The sequence below is a fragment of the Notolabrus celidotus genome, chromosome 9 (genome assembly GCF_009762535.1).
Source record: "Notolabrus celidotus isolate fNotCel1 chromosome 9, fNotCel1.pri, whole genome shotgun sequence".
Classification (NCBI taxonomy): domain Eukaryota; kingdom Metazoa; phylum Chordata; class Actinopteri; order Labriformes; family Labridae; genus Notolabrus; species Notolabrus celidotus.
Window position 1 is genome coordinate 12,781,918 of NC_048280.1, and position 19,373 is coordinate 12,801,290.

Consider the following 19,373-nt stretch of genomic DNA (forward strand, 5'->3'; position numbering starts at 1 on the left):
GTTAAAATCCAGCCATACTCTTTGACAAGATTCATCAGTGGATCTTGATGTTTAACAAACCTCCTAAGAGTCCAGCAAATAAAAGCAAAACAGGTTTCTTTCCACCTGACCAATAAATGATTGAACTATCTTTTAGCTTCATTTTTGGTCTCCACCCTGCTCCAAAATGTTCACCAGCTGGTCACTGACTTTTTTCTGCAGTTTTCTTCATAAAGCTGAGAGTGTTAAGTACAAATCATACAAAAAAAGGGTTGTAATCTGAATACTTTATTATATTAAACCATTAGATTTCATAACAGTGACATACAAATTGTAGTGAGATGTGTCGTAAACTCTTCATTGTTTAAGTGTTAAAAATAATTTGGATGGATAACAGTTTCTGACTAAACAGACTGAAGAATTAGTTTTAGATTATAATTTTAAAAAAAACACAAAAATAATTTTGCACTCAGGCAGATTTAGATGATCAGTGTTTTCTCTTCCTCTAGGGCATTTATCCAGAGTAAGGCAGAATCATGATTCCCTCTAATCAACACTTGTTGAGACTAATTAAGTGGACGTTTATTTCTGCTTTGTTTCATTGTACTAAATCATTTTTATACTTTGTTTTTTATAATTGTATTTAGTTGTATTTACAAACTGTTATTCAACCTTGAAGTTAACTTTAAAGGCTCATGTTGGAAGTGCACATTTAGGGAGGACAGACCATGAGGACAAAGTGAACTTCAACCTGCCGAAATGACGTCAATGTGTATTCTCCAGTCTGTGTTTAGAGCCTGATCCTTCCTCCTAGTTGTACAAGCACATGCTGGATCTGGATCTGTGTGTTACAACAAAGCAAACCTCTCTTTTATTCAGGAGCCTTTGTACATAGTATGATTACAATGAAAGTTCATTTAAGTGACAGAGCTCATCCTGAAGTAGTACAATCATTACTGGGTCATTTCTTCATGCCTCTCCCTTGAGAGGGAAACCATGTAAGTACACAGACACAGATCAGGATGAGAGGAGCAGACAGACAGAGAGAGAGAGAGAGAGAGAGCTGGTTGGTTCCTGGAGTTGCCTGATTGGTCGTTTGTGGAGCTCACAGCTTGGCATAGTCCTTCAGAATGACCTCCAGCTTCTGACTCAGCATGATGTTGCCTCTAACCTTCAGCTTGCCGGAGAAGAATGCCTAGAAAAACAACAAAGACACACACGAGTGATTCTTTTTTATTTCTTCCAAGAAAGCACAAAGCCCCCTGATTTCTGGCTGGTTAGGATGTTAGCTTGTTTCTCCTGAGCACAAGGGGAGTAAAATGGGGGCAAGATGCCTGTGGCTACTACTTCATACAAATGAAAAAGCAACAAGCCAGGTTTAGAGCTAAAAGAGAATATGTGACCACTGATGCTTTGCCAGAGGAAACAAAAAAATCAGGAGTTAAAGAGCAGATAAGTGCTGCAGAAAAGTCTCCTTTTTGTTTGGGCTGAACTACTGAGGATATGTGGCGCTTTTCTCTGCTGGAATCAATCACACGATAGCGCTTATGACAACCTGGATGACAGCAGCACCTTTTGTTTTTTTTATTTTCACTCTACCAACTAATCTCCCTCCAGCTGCTCCTTTTATTGTCAGAAAAGCCCAGAAAAGACCCTGCCCAAGGGATCCTCAGCATATAGTAAAGAGTGCACGCACACAGGCCTCAGATCAATACGGAGCGCTCCAGGAAGCGTATAAATTCTGTACAGTGACGGACGATCTCTGTGACAGATGAGATGCTTCAGACATAACAAGTAGAGTCGATTGATTACCGCGCTTAGTGCTTTCTGAACTTTGTCTGATAGATCATTGCGCTCTGTTTCTCCTCTGACATCAAGGCAGAAGTTAAAACGGACAGAAGGGCTCTTTAAAGGCACTTTCACCGAATAGGGTGTACAAGGAGTGGTTTTAGCACTGGAAAAAAAGTCAAGATCTAAAATATCAGAGTACCATTTACACTAAAGCAAGAAAAAGAGACAATCTGGCTCATCTTGGAATGGACACACAGAAAAAGGCCCTTCACACCACAGCATGAAGATGGCATCTGGTGTGAGAAGCAGGCAGCAACTCCAGTGATGAAATATGAAGCCAGCGTGGGAGTGCAAACAGCTGCAGTTCCTTCAGTGTCCACTAGGGGTCAACTCCAAAAGCAAAGGAATCTCCATCAGAGTCTATATCTAAATGTCAATTACAGCTGTATTATGTTAACAGACTGGTAGAAACAATGGTTTTGGTTGTATAGCTCATGTCTTTATTCCAGAAAATTGTGTTGGGGTTCTTTTTTTTTTAACGCATCCCATCATATTTGGGGGCGTGGCTTATTCGACTGACAGGTAGGCCTCAGTGACTGCCTGATCTATTTTACATGCTTGAACTCCAACTCTCTGCCTGTTTCTAGATTGATCAAAAGTTAGTAGAAGTCACTTGGGTGCTTTGTAACGCCTCTTTCTTCAGATGCCAATTTGTGATGTCACCAACACCACATCCATGCTTTATACAGCCTAAAGTAAAAACACACAACAACAAACACAGCAGCACGTCTGGTCTTCAACCAGCCCAAGACAGCTCATGTCACTCCCCTGCTCATTTCACTACACTGGCTTCCAGTTGAAGCTTGCATCAGATACAAAACTTTAATCATCACTTACAAAGCAGTAACCAAAACCGCTCCAGTTTACCTGGAACCCCTCATCCAGGTCTACTGCCCTTCTCGCCCGCTACGCTCAGCCTCTGAAAGGCGGCTAGTGCTTCCAGCACATAAGGCCTCAAAATCACTAGCTCGACTCTTCTCTTCTGTTGTCCCTAAATGGTGGAATGAACTGGCCAACTCCATTCGATCTGCAGAGTCCCTCTCTACTTTCAAAAGACAGCTAAAGACCCAGCTCTTTAGGAAGAACTATGCACTTAGCTAGACTGTTCTCCACTGTTGTCCCCAGTGGCAGATCATGTCATCCAGCTACAGTTGACTCACACTGTCCTGCTCTACTCTGGGAATCTGTGTTCAGCTCTAGATAGACCCAGCACTTGGTACTTTGGTCATTATTGTGGTGATGACAAGTTAATTGTTGATGATGATAATGGAAGGGTCTTTAATTGTTTGGTTGCTTCATTGTAGATGTTCCTTATTTTATTTAAATTAAATTAAATTTAAAAAAAATCTGATTTACTTTTGTGCATTGCCTTTACATTGCTTGGCAGTACCTGCACCCAAATAGACTTGAAGCACTTTGTTACCCGTACTGATCTTGTTTCCTCTTGTCTAGATGTTTGCTTGTGTTGTTTATTGTTCTTGTATGTACGTCGCTTTGGATAAAAGCATCTGCTAAATGACATTGTAACATTGTAACATTGTGACAATTCGTTGCAACTGAATTCTGCTTGTGTTTTTTTTTACCTTCTGAGGGTTGAGTTTCCCTTGCACCACCTCCATGAAGTTTTCATCAGACAGTGTAAGGGTCACATCCGCCTTTCCGCTGTAAGGGCCTTTGTGCAAAGAGCCAGAGCCATTCTTCAGATCGATAGCTGGAGAACAACAGGAAAACAAAGAGTCAAGGACATGGAAGGAATCCAACACTTGATGAGGGCTCACTCAAGTAGCTGGCTTGTCACCTTTTCACTCAGACATCACTTGTGTTTGGAGTCTAGTTAAAAGTTTATCAGCAGCAGAGGAAAGATTCCCCCAATTTAGAGGGTAAAATGAAGTGTGTGGAGGTGAAATTGTGGACTGAGGAGAAATTTTCTTTGTAGAATTTGTCTTTTTAAAATGCTTTGTTTGACAGCTTGTTAGCAGCACGTCAACCTGGAGAATATTTCTACAGCAGCTAGGAATCTTTTGGAATGAGAGTTTAAACAAAGTTCACAAGACTCAGTGGTCGAGGTGTTTTACTTTCCAACTATATAGGAACTGTAATGGTGGAGCTTCATGCGCTGCCTTTTTCTGATTGGTCCAAATATTGCAGGATTTTATTTTAGCAAATATTTGTAAAATTTGCAGCTGTGAACGGAGTTACAGGGTGATAAAATAACTTACAGCATCATTGTGCACGATGAAAAGGAAATTAAGCCTTCTGCTTTCCTATTGTGACACCAAACACAATGCCTGTCAGCAGCTGTATATGGTGTCATTGTTGTTCTATATAAAAAGAAGAAAAGCTTGCACTTGTACAGGCGTTCTTATTTCTCTTGCATCATTTATGTATAACCAACCTGTTTCAATTGTTCTATAGCACATTAAAATGATGTTCAAGAACAGCTGCTGCCTTTCATAAGGCTGGTTGTTGTTTTTTATTTAAACTGGCAGGTTGATAAAGACAGTTTCCAGCCCGTTTCACTGAGAAGTCAGAGGTTTTTAAACCAAAGTTGCAGAACACAGCAAACTTAATAAAAGGGCTCCACTGAGCAGCAGTGTGGTTTCACTTTTGACAGGAGGTACGTGGTGTAAAAATGCAATCACAGCACAGCCCTGACCTTCTCACTGAGTTCATGCGGGAATCTAAACAGAGCAAAATGACAGATGAGACTTAATCTTCTTTGTGAGGCTTTTTTTTAGCAGGAAACTCACCCTGAAATCTCAAATTCATCAAAGCAAACGTCGACTAACCCCTTTTCAGGAATTTGACAATCCTTCCCTCATGTTCGAGATCCCTGGAGGTTATGTGGTTATGAGGTTCAGGTTTTAATTTTTATAATATGATTAATAAACGCACTTTATTCTGAGATAGCTCTCCGTTGGCTCCCTGCTGGGATTACCACTTTATCTCCTCCCTTGCTTTTCTTGCTTCTATCACATTAGGAACCTTTCATTGGATCAGCATTTTGATGTCCTCCGCTGTCTTCATTACCTCAGCAGAGAGGGGGATGTTTTGCGTTTCGGTTTCTGTTTGTCAGCAGGATTATGGAAAACCTGCTGGACAAATTTTCATAAAACTTGGTGGAAGGGTTTAGGAAGGGGGTGAGGGAAAACCAATCAAAATTTGTACCCTATCCTGATCCCGCTCACAACATGTAAGCAATAAAAGTGGATCCAACTCACAAACAAACAAAAGTAGCTTTCCCTTACTACCGTGTGTATATAATAGAGATGTGAAAAAATATCGATACAGCAATATATCGCGATACTTTGACCTCCATTATGATATCGATTTTTCAACTCTTAATAACGATATATTTGTAATAATAAAAATTCACATTTAAGCTGAGTTGGAACTAAAATACAACTTCAGTATTTCAAAAACAAAGTGGAAAGGTTGTTTTCAATCAAATAGTTTTGACTTAATTTGTGCTTTCAATTTTAAGTAATGTGTGATTTACATATACACCATCCCTATTTTTTCTTATTTCACTGTGTAGAATATCACAATATATCACAATATTGTGATAACATGATATATCGTGATACTATCGTATCTTCATCCAAGTAGCGTTATGCGTATCGTATCGTGAGGTTCTTGGCAGTATTCACCCCGAGTATGTAATAAAGTGTTTTTGGGGTATGATCAGCATGAGAGATATTTCAGGTTCAGAAGTTTGGTTTTCCTTGCAGACTTGTGTCTCAAAGAGGACCGGCCTTGGTGGACGTCTGTGCTCTCTAAGTGCTCTGCTGGGTTTCACTGTGTCAATGTTTAGTTATGCAGCCTTACTACAAGAAGAATCTCCCTTTGTGAAACACTTTAAATCTGAACTGAAATGATACTTTCTCTCTTGCAGTGCAATGGCATTGAACAAGTGAGTGTGTTAAATAAAGCATAAAGTGCACTTACTCCACTCTGCAGAGCTCTTGCCATCTTTAGTGATCTCCCAGCCGAACACAGCATTCACCTTTTTCACCAGCTCCGGGCCCAAGTCTTTGATACGACGACCAATCTCTGCGAACACCAGCTCACTCTGAAGGCTTGCTCCCTGCAGGAAGCGAAAGAGAAACCCATAAGTAGATTGTTGGAGAGCCAGACTAAATGACCACATGTTATAATTTCACTGTCCAGGAGGCAGGATAGATTTATATATTGAAACATTTAACCAAACACATATCCAATGATCTATACAAATGCACAACTTGGCACACATTAACAGAGAAGGGAAGTCTGAGCCGACCCTCTCTGTCAACAACTTCGGCAGGAAAAGCAGGATGTTTTTTGAATGAAGAATTTTCAGGCTGACTCACTTGAGGAAGATCTTCTGGAGAAGCCTCCGATGAGCCATGTAAATCCACGTAGGCTCCAGATAGCACAACAGCATCCGTCTCCTTCACCTGGATGACAGAGAAAAGCCTCAATGAGAACAACACACGCAGAACATTCACAGAGGAAGAAGTCGGACTCATTTGCTCACAGATGTGTTGCAATGTTTACTATCATTACAGTGACTGACTTTGCACTGAATGTGAATTCTGTTGCCTTCCTTCCACATCTCAGTCTGCAGTGACTGACCCGGCATCACCGGCTTCACAAAGCGAACCTGAGAGAGAAAGAAACATGAAGAGTCAGAGAGGACGGTTAAGCTGGGATTTCATTATTTCATTTCATTTAACCAGACTTGATAGATGAAGAATAATTCATGGAGGGGGCGTGTGGAAGTGGGCTAGTAGCTGAAGGGGGGCCAATTCACTTCCCAGGCTTTGCTGAGATGCCCTTGAGCAAGGCACGAAATCCCAAATTGCTCTGGGTTCAACCCCCTCACTTTGACATCTCTCCACAAGTGCAACTCCACAGGACCCTGTTTGTGTATGCATTTCTTCTGGCCTGTGTATATCTTGCATGTTTTAACCATAGACTGTATAAAATATGGACGTAGTATCCGTGACGTCACCCATCTGTTTCTGAAGCGCTGTTTTGAGGCCAATCGTTGGCGGCAGCCATAGTGCTGCTGTTGAGCGATCGTGACATAAAGAGGCGGAGTTTGAGCCTCCTAGCTAACAGCTTCAGTGTTCCCGCCTGTCAATCAAGCCAGCTGTGCCTCTCATTGGAAGACTCGTAATCTCAATATCATCGAAATTGCCACTTTAGAAAAAAAATCACCTCAAGTACAGTGTGTGCTGAAAGAGAAATGAGCTATCCAGACTACACTCGTCTTTTGTACCAGGCTGTAAACATGTTTATTAATGCTGCAAAAATCTGCTTTTTTGAATTGGTGTGTATGTGGTTTCCGGTACTTCCGGAGCCAGCCTCAAGCAGATCCTCGATGAACTGCAGTTTTAAGAACTTCCGCTTGGACTCATATTTTTAGACCATCGGTTGCTGCTTGATTCTAACAGAGGGTTCAAATATAATTTCCCCTCAGGGACTAACAAGGTCTGTCTTCTTCTTCTTCATCTATGGAGTATTTTACTGTGAAAAGACAAAGTCTCTATTGTGGAATCAAATGGTACACTTTTTTTCTATTGAAAATATAAAAGCTTGAAGGAGGATGTCTACATGCACATCACCTTGGTGCAGGGCCATCAAAAAAAAGCAGCAAGACAAGCCGGCACATGAAGCTCATTGCTACAGAAAGCTTTACTATAACAATAACTATTTTTTTCCTGATTAAAGGTTCACAAAAATGTTTTTGTTTACAACCCAATCAACCTGTAAGGTTGGGATCTGTCTTCAATGTTAGGGTAGGAACCTTACTGAAATATTACAATAGTTAAACAAATATCTGGTTATTTTTACCTTGCATATTCCCTGTAGTTGTATTTGATTTTTTTTACAGATAGTTTTTTTTACCTTAGGGCTATTTTCCATATATATATATATATATATTTTTTTTTTTAAAGTTATATTTTTGGGGCATTTTTGCGTTTATGTATAGGACAGCTGAAGAGAGACAGGAACTGTGGGGAGCAGTAAACGGTCGAGGTAGAATCAAGCCTGTGACCTCTGCAACGAAGATCGTAGTCTCTGTATGTGGGGCGCTTAGACAGCTAGGCCACCGGCGCCCCCCATTTTCCATGGCCATACCTGCCATCAAAGTGCTTACTAGCCTATTGATGTATAAATAAATGCATGTATTTAATAGATGTGGCCCTGATTTAAAAAAAAAACAGTCACCTGACAAAGACCACTGGGTCCAATGTTGTGGCTGTTACACCTCTTGTTGCAATGAGGAAACATTAGAGTTTATAATGACAGACATAGGTCTTATGTAAGCACAAGACATGATGAACAGAAGACTAGTTTTGTTTTGTTTGTACCATTTGGTCACTTTGACTCCACACTCATTCAGATTAATGCAACATTACATTAATTACAATCTATACGTTGCTTGACACAACAGATTTTGGATAACATAAGGGTTAATGTTTTCTCTTTGTTCAAATTGGAGCACACAACAGAAGGACAGTACACGTGGTTCGTTCATGAGGCTTCATGACTCATGCAAGAAATATCATATCATAAAATGTATGATTGGGTATTTCAGTCACATGTGACGTGTACCTTGATAGCCTTGAATCTGGAGGGGTCATTTCCGGCGAAGTGCTTGAGGACGTGTCTCGCAGCAAAGCCGAACGAGCACAAGCCGTGCAGGATGGGAGCCTTGAAGCCTGACCAAAGGGCATTTTATAGCACAGCATGTTTAAGAATAAATGAGACCAAAATACATCATTTGACTTAAAATCCCAGAGAGAGATTGAGTCTTGACTAAAATAAAATAGAGACATTTTGAAGGAAAACACCTTGAAGAGACTCTTACCTCCCATTGCTGCAAAGTCAGGGTCTATATGGAGAGGGTTCCAGTCTCCGCTCAGACGGTACAAGGCTGCCTGTAACCACAGGGGAAACGGATATTGTTTAGATCTATATCTAATTCATAAACCCCTGAACTTTTCTCACACAGATGTGGAGTGAAATTAAATTATTATGAGGGCGGTAGGAGAGATACCTAAAATAAAAGTGCCTTTGAAGTGATACAGTTGAAGTCATTTAAATCGCTCCGGGGATTCAGTTTTTTAGATTCCTTTGGTTTTAATTTCTGCTGCATCATACACTCACTGTTTGTTTTCAAACTGCATAAAAACCTTGTTCAACACTTCACATTGTGTCTGAAATGATTATTTAAAAAGGCACAAAACAATGTGTCCTACTTTCACCCACATGTCATCAATGCCAACGATTTATTCAGAAACTTAAACCCACACAGATGCACTCACTTGGTCTTTTGTGGTGGAATCAATCACCACAGCATCTGGTGCTCGATTAGGTGGAGGCAAAGCGGCCTGAAGGGAGCAAAAAAACAAATGAAACGCGTCAAAAAGATGGCAGCGTTTACGTCTAGTGTCTCTCCTGAAGCGTTACGTTGAAGTTAAACTAATACAGAGCGTGTACCTTGGCTTTCTCAGAAGTTCTCTTCCCTCCAAACCCTCCGGCTCCGACCACAAACACTGAAAACTGGTTGTAGCAAATCAACTCGTTGCCACTGTAGGTGTTTACTGAAGAAGCACAAATGTGGCATTTAAAGCATATCCGAAGTGGCAGACAGATTCAGTGCAAATTTAAAATTTTTAGTGTCGTAAATGAGAAAGAAACAAAAAGATAAAGACGAAGAGAGAAGAGGAAAGTGCTACAGTTCATTTTGAAGTGAGACCTCCTTCACTCTTTTGTTATTTATAAGTTGGGACTAATTAATGTCACCTCCAATGAAATCTAACTCAACACAATTTAACATCATGACATTAAGTATAACAATAATCACAGTCAAAATAACACCTGCTTCAGCCACATTTGCTCATCACAGCACATTTATAGTTTATTTAGAGCATGATGAACGGCCCACATGGAAAGAGACTGTGAAGAAACAATTAGCAGCTGTCACGAGGAATCTAATCCACACTCCTTTCACTGTACGGGCTGGTTAATTTCATTAGGGCCAGTTTGAAACATAACCAGGCATAAAAACAAACAGAGCTGCCTCTGCAGGACGTTGAGCTGTCTCAGACACAAATAACTTTACTTTCACTCTCCAGGAGGAGAACACAAACTGACTGCTTTGCTGTGAATAAAGAAATTACATGAAGTTGTTCCCCTCTGTGAATCCTCAGGGAACCCCGGGCCTCATGTTATTTGTTTTAAGTCGGATTAATTATAGATCAGAGTGCTTCTAATACCATCTTTCTCTATAGAATTGTCAAATAAAAATAGGAGCCATCCTGAGTCCATTATTCCAATCCCTGCAGACACAGACTGTAAATTAACTTTCATTAATTCAGCCTGAGAGGCAGCTTTCAAGAAAACACGCATTAGAGTGATGAAAACACGTGAATGTGGAATAAATACACTGTACAGCACACTTTGAGAAACTCACCATCCAGGAGGATTATGGCTCCAGATCCTTTGTCCAACACGTCTGCTACTGTGGCCTCAGAGGTCAGTGTACCTGAGAAGGTATTTGACCCATTTATACACTCCAATTAAATAACATAAAAAACAACTTATCATTCACGTAATTATAACAAATAAACTAGCTCTGAACTTTCCACTAGCCTCTCTCTAGTCCACAAATGTATTATCATTAAGCCTGAGATCATCTGACATAGGTAAGGGTGGTTTTATTTTCACAAACCCTAAAAAATTCTCAACATATTTTCTCCAAGGTTTCTACAAAATCTAGGAGAAAACAAGTATTTCTAATACAAACTGATCACTTTTCAGGGATAACATGTAAATGGTAAATGGACTTGTACTTATATAGCGCTTTTCTAGTCTTTCTGACCACTCAAGGCGCTTTTACACTACTCACATTCACCCATTCATACCCATTCACTCACTGATGGTAGAGGCTGCTACAGTAAGGGACCATCAGTGTTAGCTAATCTCATTCGTACACATTCACACACCTCTGAACAACAGAGGGAGCAATTCGGGGTTCAGTGTCTTGCTCAAGGACACTTCGGCATGTGACTGCCGGAGCTGGGATCGAACCGCCAACCTTCCGATTGATAGTTGACCAACTCTACCCACTAAGCCACAGCCGCCCCATGTGACTCTTTCAGTTGCTCTATGTCAGGAATTTAACATTTTCCTCAGCTTATATAACATTTAACTGGATAATCAAAAAACAACAACATTTGAATGCATCAGCGTAAAATATGAAACCGAGAAAGTAATCTTTTATATCATAAATAACATTCATTTAGTATGAAAATAAAGAAAAAACATTAACAATGATAGGGACCGATTGATCTAAAAATAACTTTTTAAAATGTGTTTATCTTTAGATGTTAGCAGTGGGGTTTAAGGATTGATTGAGGGTGACATATCTTCACAAAGTGTCCTCAAAATAATCCTCTGTTTGACTTGTTTTTGGCTGGATCATCAATAATTTATCTTTTATAAACACCAAAGCTTACATAGTCGAAATGAGAGGCACAAACAGGGTCCAGACTGATCCATATGTAGTCACTTCCTCATTACAGGCATGCTTTTAAAGTATATAGTCACTCAGTTAAAAATCCATCACGGTTTAAGAGGTAATCTGTCCCAGTATAAGAGATTCTGTTCTCTAAAGAGGCACAAAAACAGGCCCACAAAAACCTTTAAAAGGACTCAATGTAGAGACATAACTATCTATTAAACTCAGACTGACCCCTGTTTTATAACGTCTTACATCCAGTACAATGAATCCACCCTTTGAATACCCTTGCTTTTATGTTACATCTACAGTAGTTACACAAGTTTTTATAAGGAAGCAAATACCTGAAGTCGGTAAGGGTTTGAGCATCTCCAGATACTGCTCTCCATGCAGCACCTGTAATTTAACAACAGCAAGATGAATATGTGCTATAATACTGATGTTTTCAATGGCTGCTAGACTGTGTGACATATACTATTTATACAAAGATGCAACAACACCCTCACATTCACCTATACAAAAAAGTTTGTGATTACAAGTATGTTTGTTCTGACCTGTGTGAAATCAATGTCGAGTCCGGGGACTGAGCTCAGGCCACCTTCCATCATGGCTGCCTGGGATGGAATGACCCCAAAGGTGGGTAGGGCGCTGAATTCTGAATGGCCTTCATACAGGAACCTACACAGAAATATTAGGCCATAAAAATCACAGTGAAAACTCACTCTTTGGGCAGCGTTAACAGATTCTGCATGCACAATCTAGAGGTGCAGGAGCAGATTAAGTGTGCTGGGTAATATAAGGAAAAAAGTCCTTGTGGCTAAGTCCTTTATCTCTAACCGCTGACACAGTAACAGTAAAACGTCGATAATAATAACAATAATAATGCATTTTATTTATAGGCGCCTTTCTTGACACTCAAGGTCACCTTACAACATTAAAACAAACAGAGTTTAAATAACAAACAGTAAATAAAACACAATTTAAAAAGTGAATGGACAGTGGAGTTGTGGTCAGGTGGAGTAAGCCAGTCAAAACAGATGAGTTTTGAGTTTGGATTTAAACAAACTGTAACATGGTAACAAGGCGAGCAGGGGGGACAGTGAGGTGGATGGAGGAGGAGGATCTGAGGGTGCAGACAGGTGTGGCAGTATGGAGGAGGTCAGAGAGATATGGAGGGGCAAGGTTGTGTAAGGGTTTGAAGGTGAGGAGAAGTATTTTGTAGTTGATCCGGTCTGTGATGGGAAGCCAGTGGAGCTGTGGTAGGATGGGTGTGATGTGGTGGATGGAGGTGGTGCGTGTGATGATACGGGCGATACACACCTTAGATGGTCTGGGTCCTGAGTGGACATGCCGACCCCCAAAGCGTAGAGGATACACTGAACATGGCTGAAGCTGAATGTGGTCGATGGTATCTTTTGTCCTATTGCTTCAGCCTGATGAGAGAGAGGAGGATCTTATGTTTAGTCTTTGGAAAGAACAGAATTTGAAGGGCAGAAAACCTTTATTTGGTCAAATGTAATCCACACTTTAATATCTTAACAGCTATTTGATTGATTACTGTATACATTTTGGACAGACATTGACGGACATCAGAGGATGAAACCTGCTGACTTTGCCAATGAGTTGACTTTTACTTTGGCTCCACTCTTTCCAAATGAAAAGAAAGAGCAGCTGTTGGAGAAGGATTTCATCCATTGCCATTATTACATCAACATTTTTATTTGTCCCACATTTTGTTTAATGATTAAATATCAACAGAACCAATGAAATTCATTTTATTTATGCGATAAAAGATAGTAGTCTGAGTATGGACTTATGAGTATGAAAATATACTGGAAAAAAATGAGCGTTAAAGGAAAGATGATGTGCAGATGATATTTTGTATGATATCTTTAAATAAGGACCTTCTGATAGCTTTGTAGTCAGGTTGGTAATCATGTCAGCCTTGCTCTGAAAGCTTCATTAGAGCAGCTGCCCCCCAAAGCACTCCAGAACATAGCATTCCAGAAGCCTCCTCCACTGTTGCAAAAAAAATCCCCTGTGACTAAGGCAGGAACAGGATGTTCCTGTTTGGTCTTGCACTTATTATGCTCTTTTAAGGACATCCACCAATTGGCGATGATTTCTGCAAATCTCCTCCTCACCTAATTCTTGTGTGACTTCTTTAACAAGCCATTTAGAGCAACCCGAGTTCTCATTCTGGGATGACACCAATGCACAGTTACCTCAAAATTTGAGATTTTCCCCACATTAAGTATTGGCATCCAACATTTTGACTTAGTAAAATGTTGTGAAACAACATAATAAGCTAAACTAGATAATACACTTAATTAATGCCAGCATTTTAGCACTGTCATTCTGATCATTTTAGCTTGCCAATGCTAGACCTTATTTCTGAGCACTAGTGTCTAAATAACATAGATGAAGTGAAAAGAAAAAAATAGGAGCTGCTAGCAAGACTGTAGACTCTTCAAGTTGTTATAATATGAAAGAGGTGAAAAATATGATTTAATAAGAGCAGATAGAAACATCACAACGACACCCTTGTATCTTAAACTATTAAGCATTATGCTTGATCACAATTTCAAGGGCTACAATGAGGAACAGAATATTTTTTTGAATGAACAAGCACTGAAAAATGATTTATGTCTTCATAATTTGTAAGAGTAAGAGAGAGTAAGGGAGAGTAAGGGAGGGGGATAGAAATGACAAACATAAGGAAAGTCAATGAAACAAAATAAGATCTAAACAAAAAACTACATAGATACTTTTCTAAAAGCAACAAAAAATCTGCTTAGTTTTCTCTGTGATCATCGGCAATCATGACTTTAAAGACCAGTGGGATCTCACAGTACAGGCAAATCAGCAGTTTGTGACTGTACTCCCGGGCCTCTTCAGGCACAGTCTGTAAGTGATCAGCACCTTTTTAAAACAGATCCTGAACTTGAATGGAGGCCAGAACAGAGAGGCCAGAAACAGAGGGATGTTTGATTTTCGTGCCTGCGTCTCCGTTAACGAGCAGCCTGAAAATGAGCTGAAACTCTGCACAGTAATCAGGAGGTAAGTACTCTAAGTCATGAAGGCTTTTTAAAGCTCAGGAAGGTGGAATCCTTAGTTGTGTTGTAAATAATTTAATACTCTAATTTATCCCAGCCTGAGATCCTGTGCTGGAGTCTTCAATCATTGAAGACTTAAAGTGAGACACTGAGCCAATGAGAGTCAATTCTAAAATGTATTTATGTATTAATTGTTATCTTTATCTGTATCAGATAATTCATATTTTAGTTGGACTTAATCATACGATACAATATTTCTTACATGCACATTTTTATATGCAATGGGTTGGAGCATAATGAAAACCCTTTCTTTGCTGAGTCGTAGCCAAATACACTGAGTCATGAACTGAAGTGTCTCTAAAACCCAAATCTTTTTCAACATTTTGATTGTTTTTTCTCTTTATACAATTAGCTGTTCAATGATAAGGTAATTTAACACAGCCAGACAAACTGTAGCTAAAATATATATACACAGCATTAGATCAGCTTTCCAAACCTTAGTGCCCAGTTAAACCGCTCCTTTCAGAAAAACCTACGAGCGCGGACTTGGCCTACTGGTTAAGTTGCGCGCCCATGTAGCGGGCAGCCCAGGTTCAAATCCAGCCTGTGGCTCCTTTCCCGCATGTCATTCCCCCATTCTCTCCCAGTTTCCTACACTGTCCACTGTCCTCTCCACTATCAATAAAGGTGTAAAATCCCCCAAAATATAACTTAAAAAAAAGAAAAACCTACCAGAGAAAATATTATGAAATGTAAAATTCCACTATTTAAATTTCACTCTAGGGGCACTGGTGGCCTAGCAGTGTAAGTGCCCATCATACAGAGGCTATAGTCCTCATCCCAGAGGTTGCCAGATCGATTACCGTCCGGGACCATTTTCTGCATGTCTTGGTCTTCCCCCACTCCCCACATTTCCTGACTCTCTTCAGCTGTCCTATCATAAAGGCAAATATGCCCCAAAAAACACAACTTTAAATTTCTAACTAAGATCTGAATTTATTTAAACACGTTTAAGTTACACCAGTAACAATATTGCTGTCATGGTAGCCCTGCAGGTAAAATTTGCAGCTTATCTAATACAAAAGAAAAAAATACCCCAGAATTCGAATAACAATTTTAATTCCCCTTAACTTGTGCTGTTTAAAAATCTAAGTAAGATTTATTTGAATTTAAGTTTGTTTTGTGGACTAATAGTCACTGTAAGAGCCATATTCATGTTCTTGGGTCAAGCTGTGAACCACATTGATTATTGTCCCTCTGGGTGTCGTTGTCCTGTTGATTAAGGGCACAGGTATATAGGTACGTCACTGCCAAGGTATCAGATGTGTGTCTTGGCCCGGAAGGGCATTTGGTTTTTGATCGCTGTGACGCTGTGATGCTGGGTCGGCAGGCGGCATGGAGGAACCGAGTCTGAATTGTTTGTTGGTTCAATTAATGAAAATTGTGGATGCTGTTGTCACTTCGTATGGTGCTGCAAATAAATGGATTGTATTGTGCTGCAAACCAGAGTTTACGCCTCAAGAATTGTTATTGAAAATCTACAGCAAACGGTATCGTATTGAAAAACTTATGACAGTACAGGCGTCAGCCAAGTCATTCCCGGGAGAGAAACAAAACACATCGGCAGCTTTAGTATTGAACTAAGCTTCTACAGGCACATAAGAAAAGGGTATGTTTTTTTATCAGATTAATCAGAGGGTTAATTGTCAATTTTTCAAAATTCAGAAGCTAGAACTTAGTAAAAGTATGTAATTTTTCTTGATAACCTTAATATGATCTTGTGAGTTTTTATAAAGTTCCTCCCTTATCTTACATACATTAATTCTAAACTTGGGCTTGTACAAACACTCCACCATGATAATAAAACTACACGACACACGAGCACATGTGGATGCAGAGAGCGATGTTCATTGAGGTAAAGCTAATGTGATGTTCCTGATATTTTGCTTCACTTACCTAATTACATCATACAACAAAATTATATAACGGCATGATCAGACGTGTGAGAGGTGCATGACATGAAATAAATATAAGCACAGAGGTAGCTCAGCATGAGCGCAGCTTGGCACAATGTAAGCATTACATGCACCATACAATGACAAGGACAAAGATACAAATATAGTGACCACACCATTTGTGTGTACTTAAAAAAAATACACACAATACACACACAGCGGAGTCAGCTGAGGACACAGTGGTGATGTTTGTCTTGAGGCTATATTGTGACTCTGTTCCAAATCTCCAGTCCAGACAGAAAAACACACAAAAACACAGCCACACACACACACAGCCACACAGAGCTCTACACAAACACACATACACACACATACACACACACTGATGCACACCCCTGCCAAAGACACAGTGGAGAGGCCAGTGATACCCAGGTCTGCACATCATTACACATCTTAGGTACTGAAACATGATAGTCTCGAGGCAGACTACGGAGTGATACGGTTGTCTCACTGGATGTTAAGCAGGAGGGATTTATTCACAAGTATATCTTACACCATTTTTTAAAATGAATAACCAGTCACTGCCATACATATTCTAAAAGACTGACACGTACATGGTTTCTGGAATGGAAGTGATGTTTATCATGGTGAATTATTGAAGCTCTGATGCATTTAAAGGCAAAGAAACAGAAAAAGATCCCAATCATGCAAAAAGCTTAATCTTAACTTATATCTATATTGTTTACATTTTCACCATTCTAGGTCATGCACATATAAACAGAACATTTTGTCTGTATACGACATATATATTCACTGGATGTGTGTTTATATACAAATATATATTTTTACCTTTTCAAATTAAATTCCCACATTCATTCATTTACTACTAGATAGATTGATAATCTTCATCTTCCCTAGTTTACAACCAAATATGGTCAGTTGTCTCTCAGATATGGTGGTGCACACATATGAAATGCTAAAACACATTGTTAAGAGCTTGTCTTCCTTGATAAATAGAAACTGTCATCACATTTAATTCATGAAGTTTAATCAGTTTGGATGTTCATATTTTTGTTATCTTTCCTTTTTCCTTTAATTACCTCCTTTTAAGGTGTTTACTATTTCTATATTTCATAAGTTATTTGATTGATTAACTTAGATATTTGTGTGTGTACTGCTGCTCTTGTGCATTTTGATTGTAGTTTTGTTTCATAAGAAATGTAAGTTCCTGTGTAGAAGTCTGGTAGCTTCTTGACCTCTCCTGACACACCCTTCTTAATAGTTTATAATAATAATAATCAGCTTTTATGCAATCTTATGTACAGAAACAAATACAGAAAAAAACAAATGAAAATGGTTTAGGTTTCTGGACCAATGGTGTTGACTTACTGCAATGAGTCTCAAAACCCATACCAGTGATTATGTCTTGGCACTTTTGGTTCCATCTTTTCAAAGTCAGTGAACTTCTTTTCGATGGGTTTTAGCTTGATGCCTGAAATAAGGTTTTGTAATGACCCACTTAAGTGTGTTGAAGCTTTTAAGCATCTGAAGAAGGAGGATACTGAAGAAACGAAATCAGAGAAGAGATGTTGTCATGGGCACTAAATGCCAAAACGCTGAACACAAACAAGTGAGAGCTAAGTGTTGATGTTGAACTCATACCACATGCTGGTGGTGCTTTGGTAGCCTTTAGTTAGCTTTCCACTCTTTGAGAATGTTTTGCCTCCAAGTCCTTGAAAGTGGTGTTAATTTGGACAATTATCTTCCTGAACAAGAAGTGTGTTTCATTGTGAGTCTCAGATTCTGTTTGCAGCAGAGCATATTTTCAATGACAATCCAACAACGGAAGTAGAAGTTGAATTGGACTCATTTGTTGAAGGAGCCAGAGAAATGCTGAATGTTGGGTTGTCAACAAAAATAAGTAATCATCCCAGCAGCACTTTTTTGGATAGATTGTGCTGCTTTTGTCCATCACACATTTTCTTCTTTGTCTATCTTGAGTTCATTGTGCTTTTGTTTGGGTTTTTTTTTAGTTTATTTTTGTTGTACTTCATATTCACACATAGCATAGTGTTATTTGATGGTTTCTGTGTCATAGACCAGGGGTTCTGAAATCTTTTTGGCTTGTGTACCCCCTTTCAAAACAATTTCAGCCAAGTACCCCCTTGTATGGCCGAGTAAATTATCAGGGAATAATATGGGAAAATAACATGAATAAATGTATGCATGTGGTTTCACAGTGTCATAATAACATTGAAATGAAAGATGAAACAAATTCTATACTTTTGTAGTGCAATATTTTTCAGAAATAATTAAAGATTGAGGCATCTAGTACCTTTGATGGCCCACATTATTTTATTTTTTTATTTTCTATTCTGCCACCTAAAATATTTAAAAATATTTTTCAATTGAATTGTTCATGTTATAGGTCACATCAAAGGTGAAAAAAGTTCTGTCATGATTTATTTTGGTCTAATTTTTTTTACATCACAAAACCTGGCATTTTAAAAGGGGTGTGTAGACTTTTGCTATCCAATGGACGTGATCGCTCACTGAACACTTGACGTCAACAGACAGAGGTCGTCTGGTCCAAGCGGTTGTGCAAATAATACATTTTATGAATGAATATGCTCAATTTGGAAATAATGCCCTATTTGATGTTGCATTGAAATAAAAAATAAATGCTGATGATAAAGTTGTTTTTTACGGAGCCCCTAAAGTGACGTGCAGAATTTTTTTTTTGGAAAGTATCTGGTGCGCACCAGATACTTTCTCGTGCGCACCAGATACTTTCTCGTGAGCACCAGATACTTTCTTGTGCGCACCAGAGTCCTCATTAAATAACTGCCTAAATGCGGGATGATATCGACTGTTCTTGGTCTCGGTGCGCTCTGGTCTCGGTGCGCTCTGGTCTCGGTGCGCTCTGGTCTCGGTGCGCTCTGGTCTCGGTGTGCTCTGGTCTCGGGCATGGCTAAAGGGATCGCTTCACAACCACATACCCTGGAATCTACACTATGA

At 39.4% G+C, this 19,373-nt stretch overlaps 1 protein-coding gene across 1 annotated transcript in view; it reads right to left on the reverse strand.

Annotated features, from left to right (window-relative positions):
* Window positions 1–251: 251 nt before the first annotated feature.
* The window catches only part of hsd17b4 (hydroxysteroid (17-beta) dehydrogenase 4), a 35,479-nt gene continuing 16,357 nt past the window's right edge, over window positions 252–19,373 (reverse strand). Inside the window, exons 13-25 of the mRNA XM_034692895.1 lie at window positions 12,665–12,777; window positions 11,899–12,022; window positions 11,689–11,740; window positions 10,298–10,369; window positions 9,322–9,425; window positions 9,147–9,212; window positions 8,690–8,759; window positions 8,434–8,540; window positions 6,386–6,472; window positions 6,180–6,266; window positions 5,779–5,917; window positions 3,414–3,541; window positions 252–1,174 (exon numbers count right to left, since the gene is read on the reverse strand). Coding sequence (XP_034548786.1) covers window positions 1,085–1,174; window positions 3,414–3,541; window positions 5,779–5,917; window positions 6,180–6,266; window positions 6,386–6,472; window positions 8,434–8,540; window positions 8,690–8,759; window positions 9,147–9,212; window positions 9,322–9,425; window positions 10,298–10,369; window positions 11,689–11,740; window positions 11,899–12,022; window positions 12,665–12,777 — 1,239 coding nt within the window. The 3' untranslated portion in view covers window positions 252–1,084. The remainder of the gene's footprint in view (window positions 1,175–3,413; window positions 3,542–5,778; window positions 5,918–6,179; window positions 6,267–6,385; window positions 6,473–8,433; window positions 8,541–8,689; window positions 8,760–9,146; window positions 9,213–9,321; window positions 9,426–10,297; window positions 10,370–11,688; window positions 11,741–11,898; window positions 12,023–12,664; window positions 12,778–19,373) is intronic.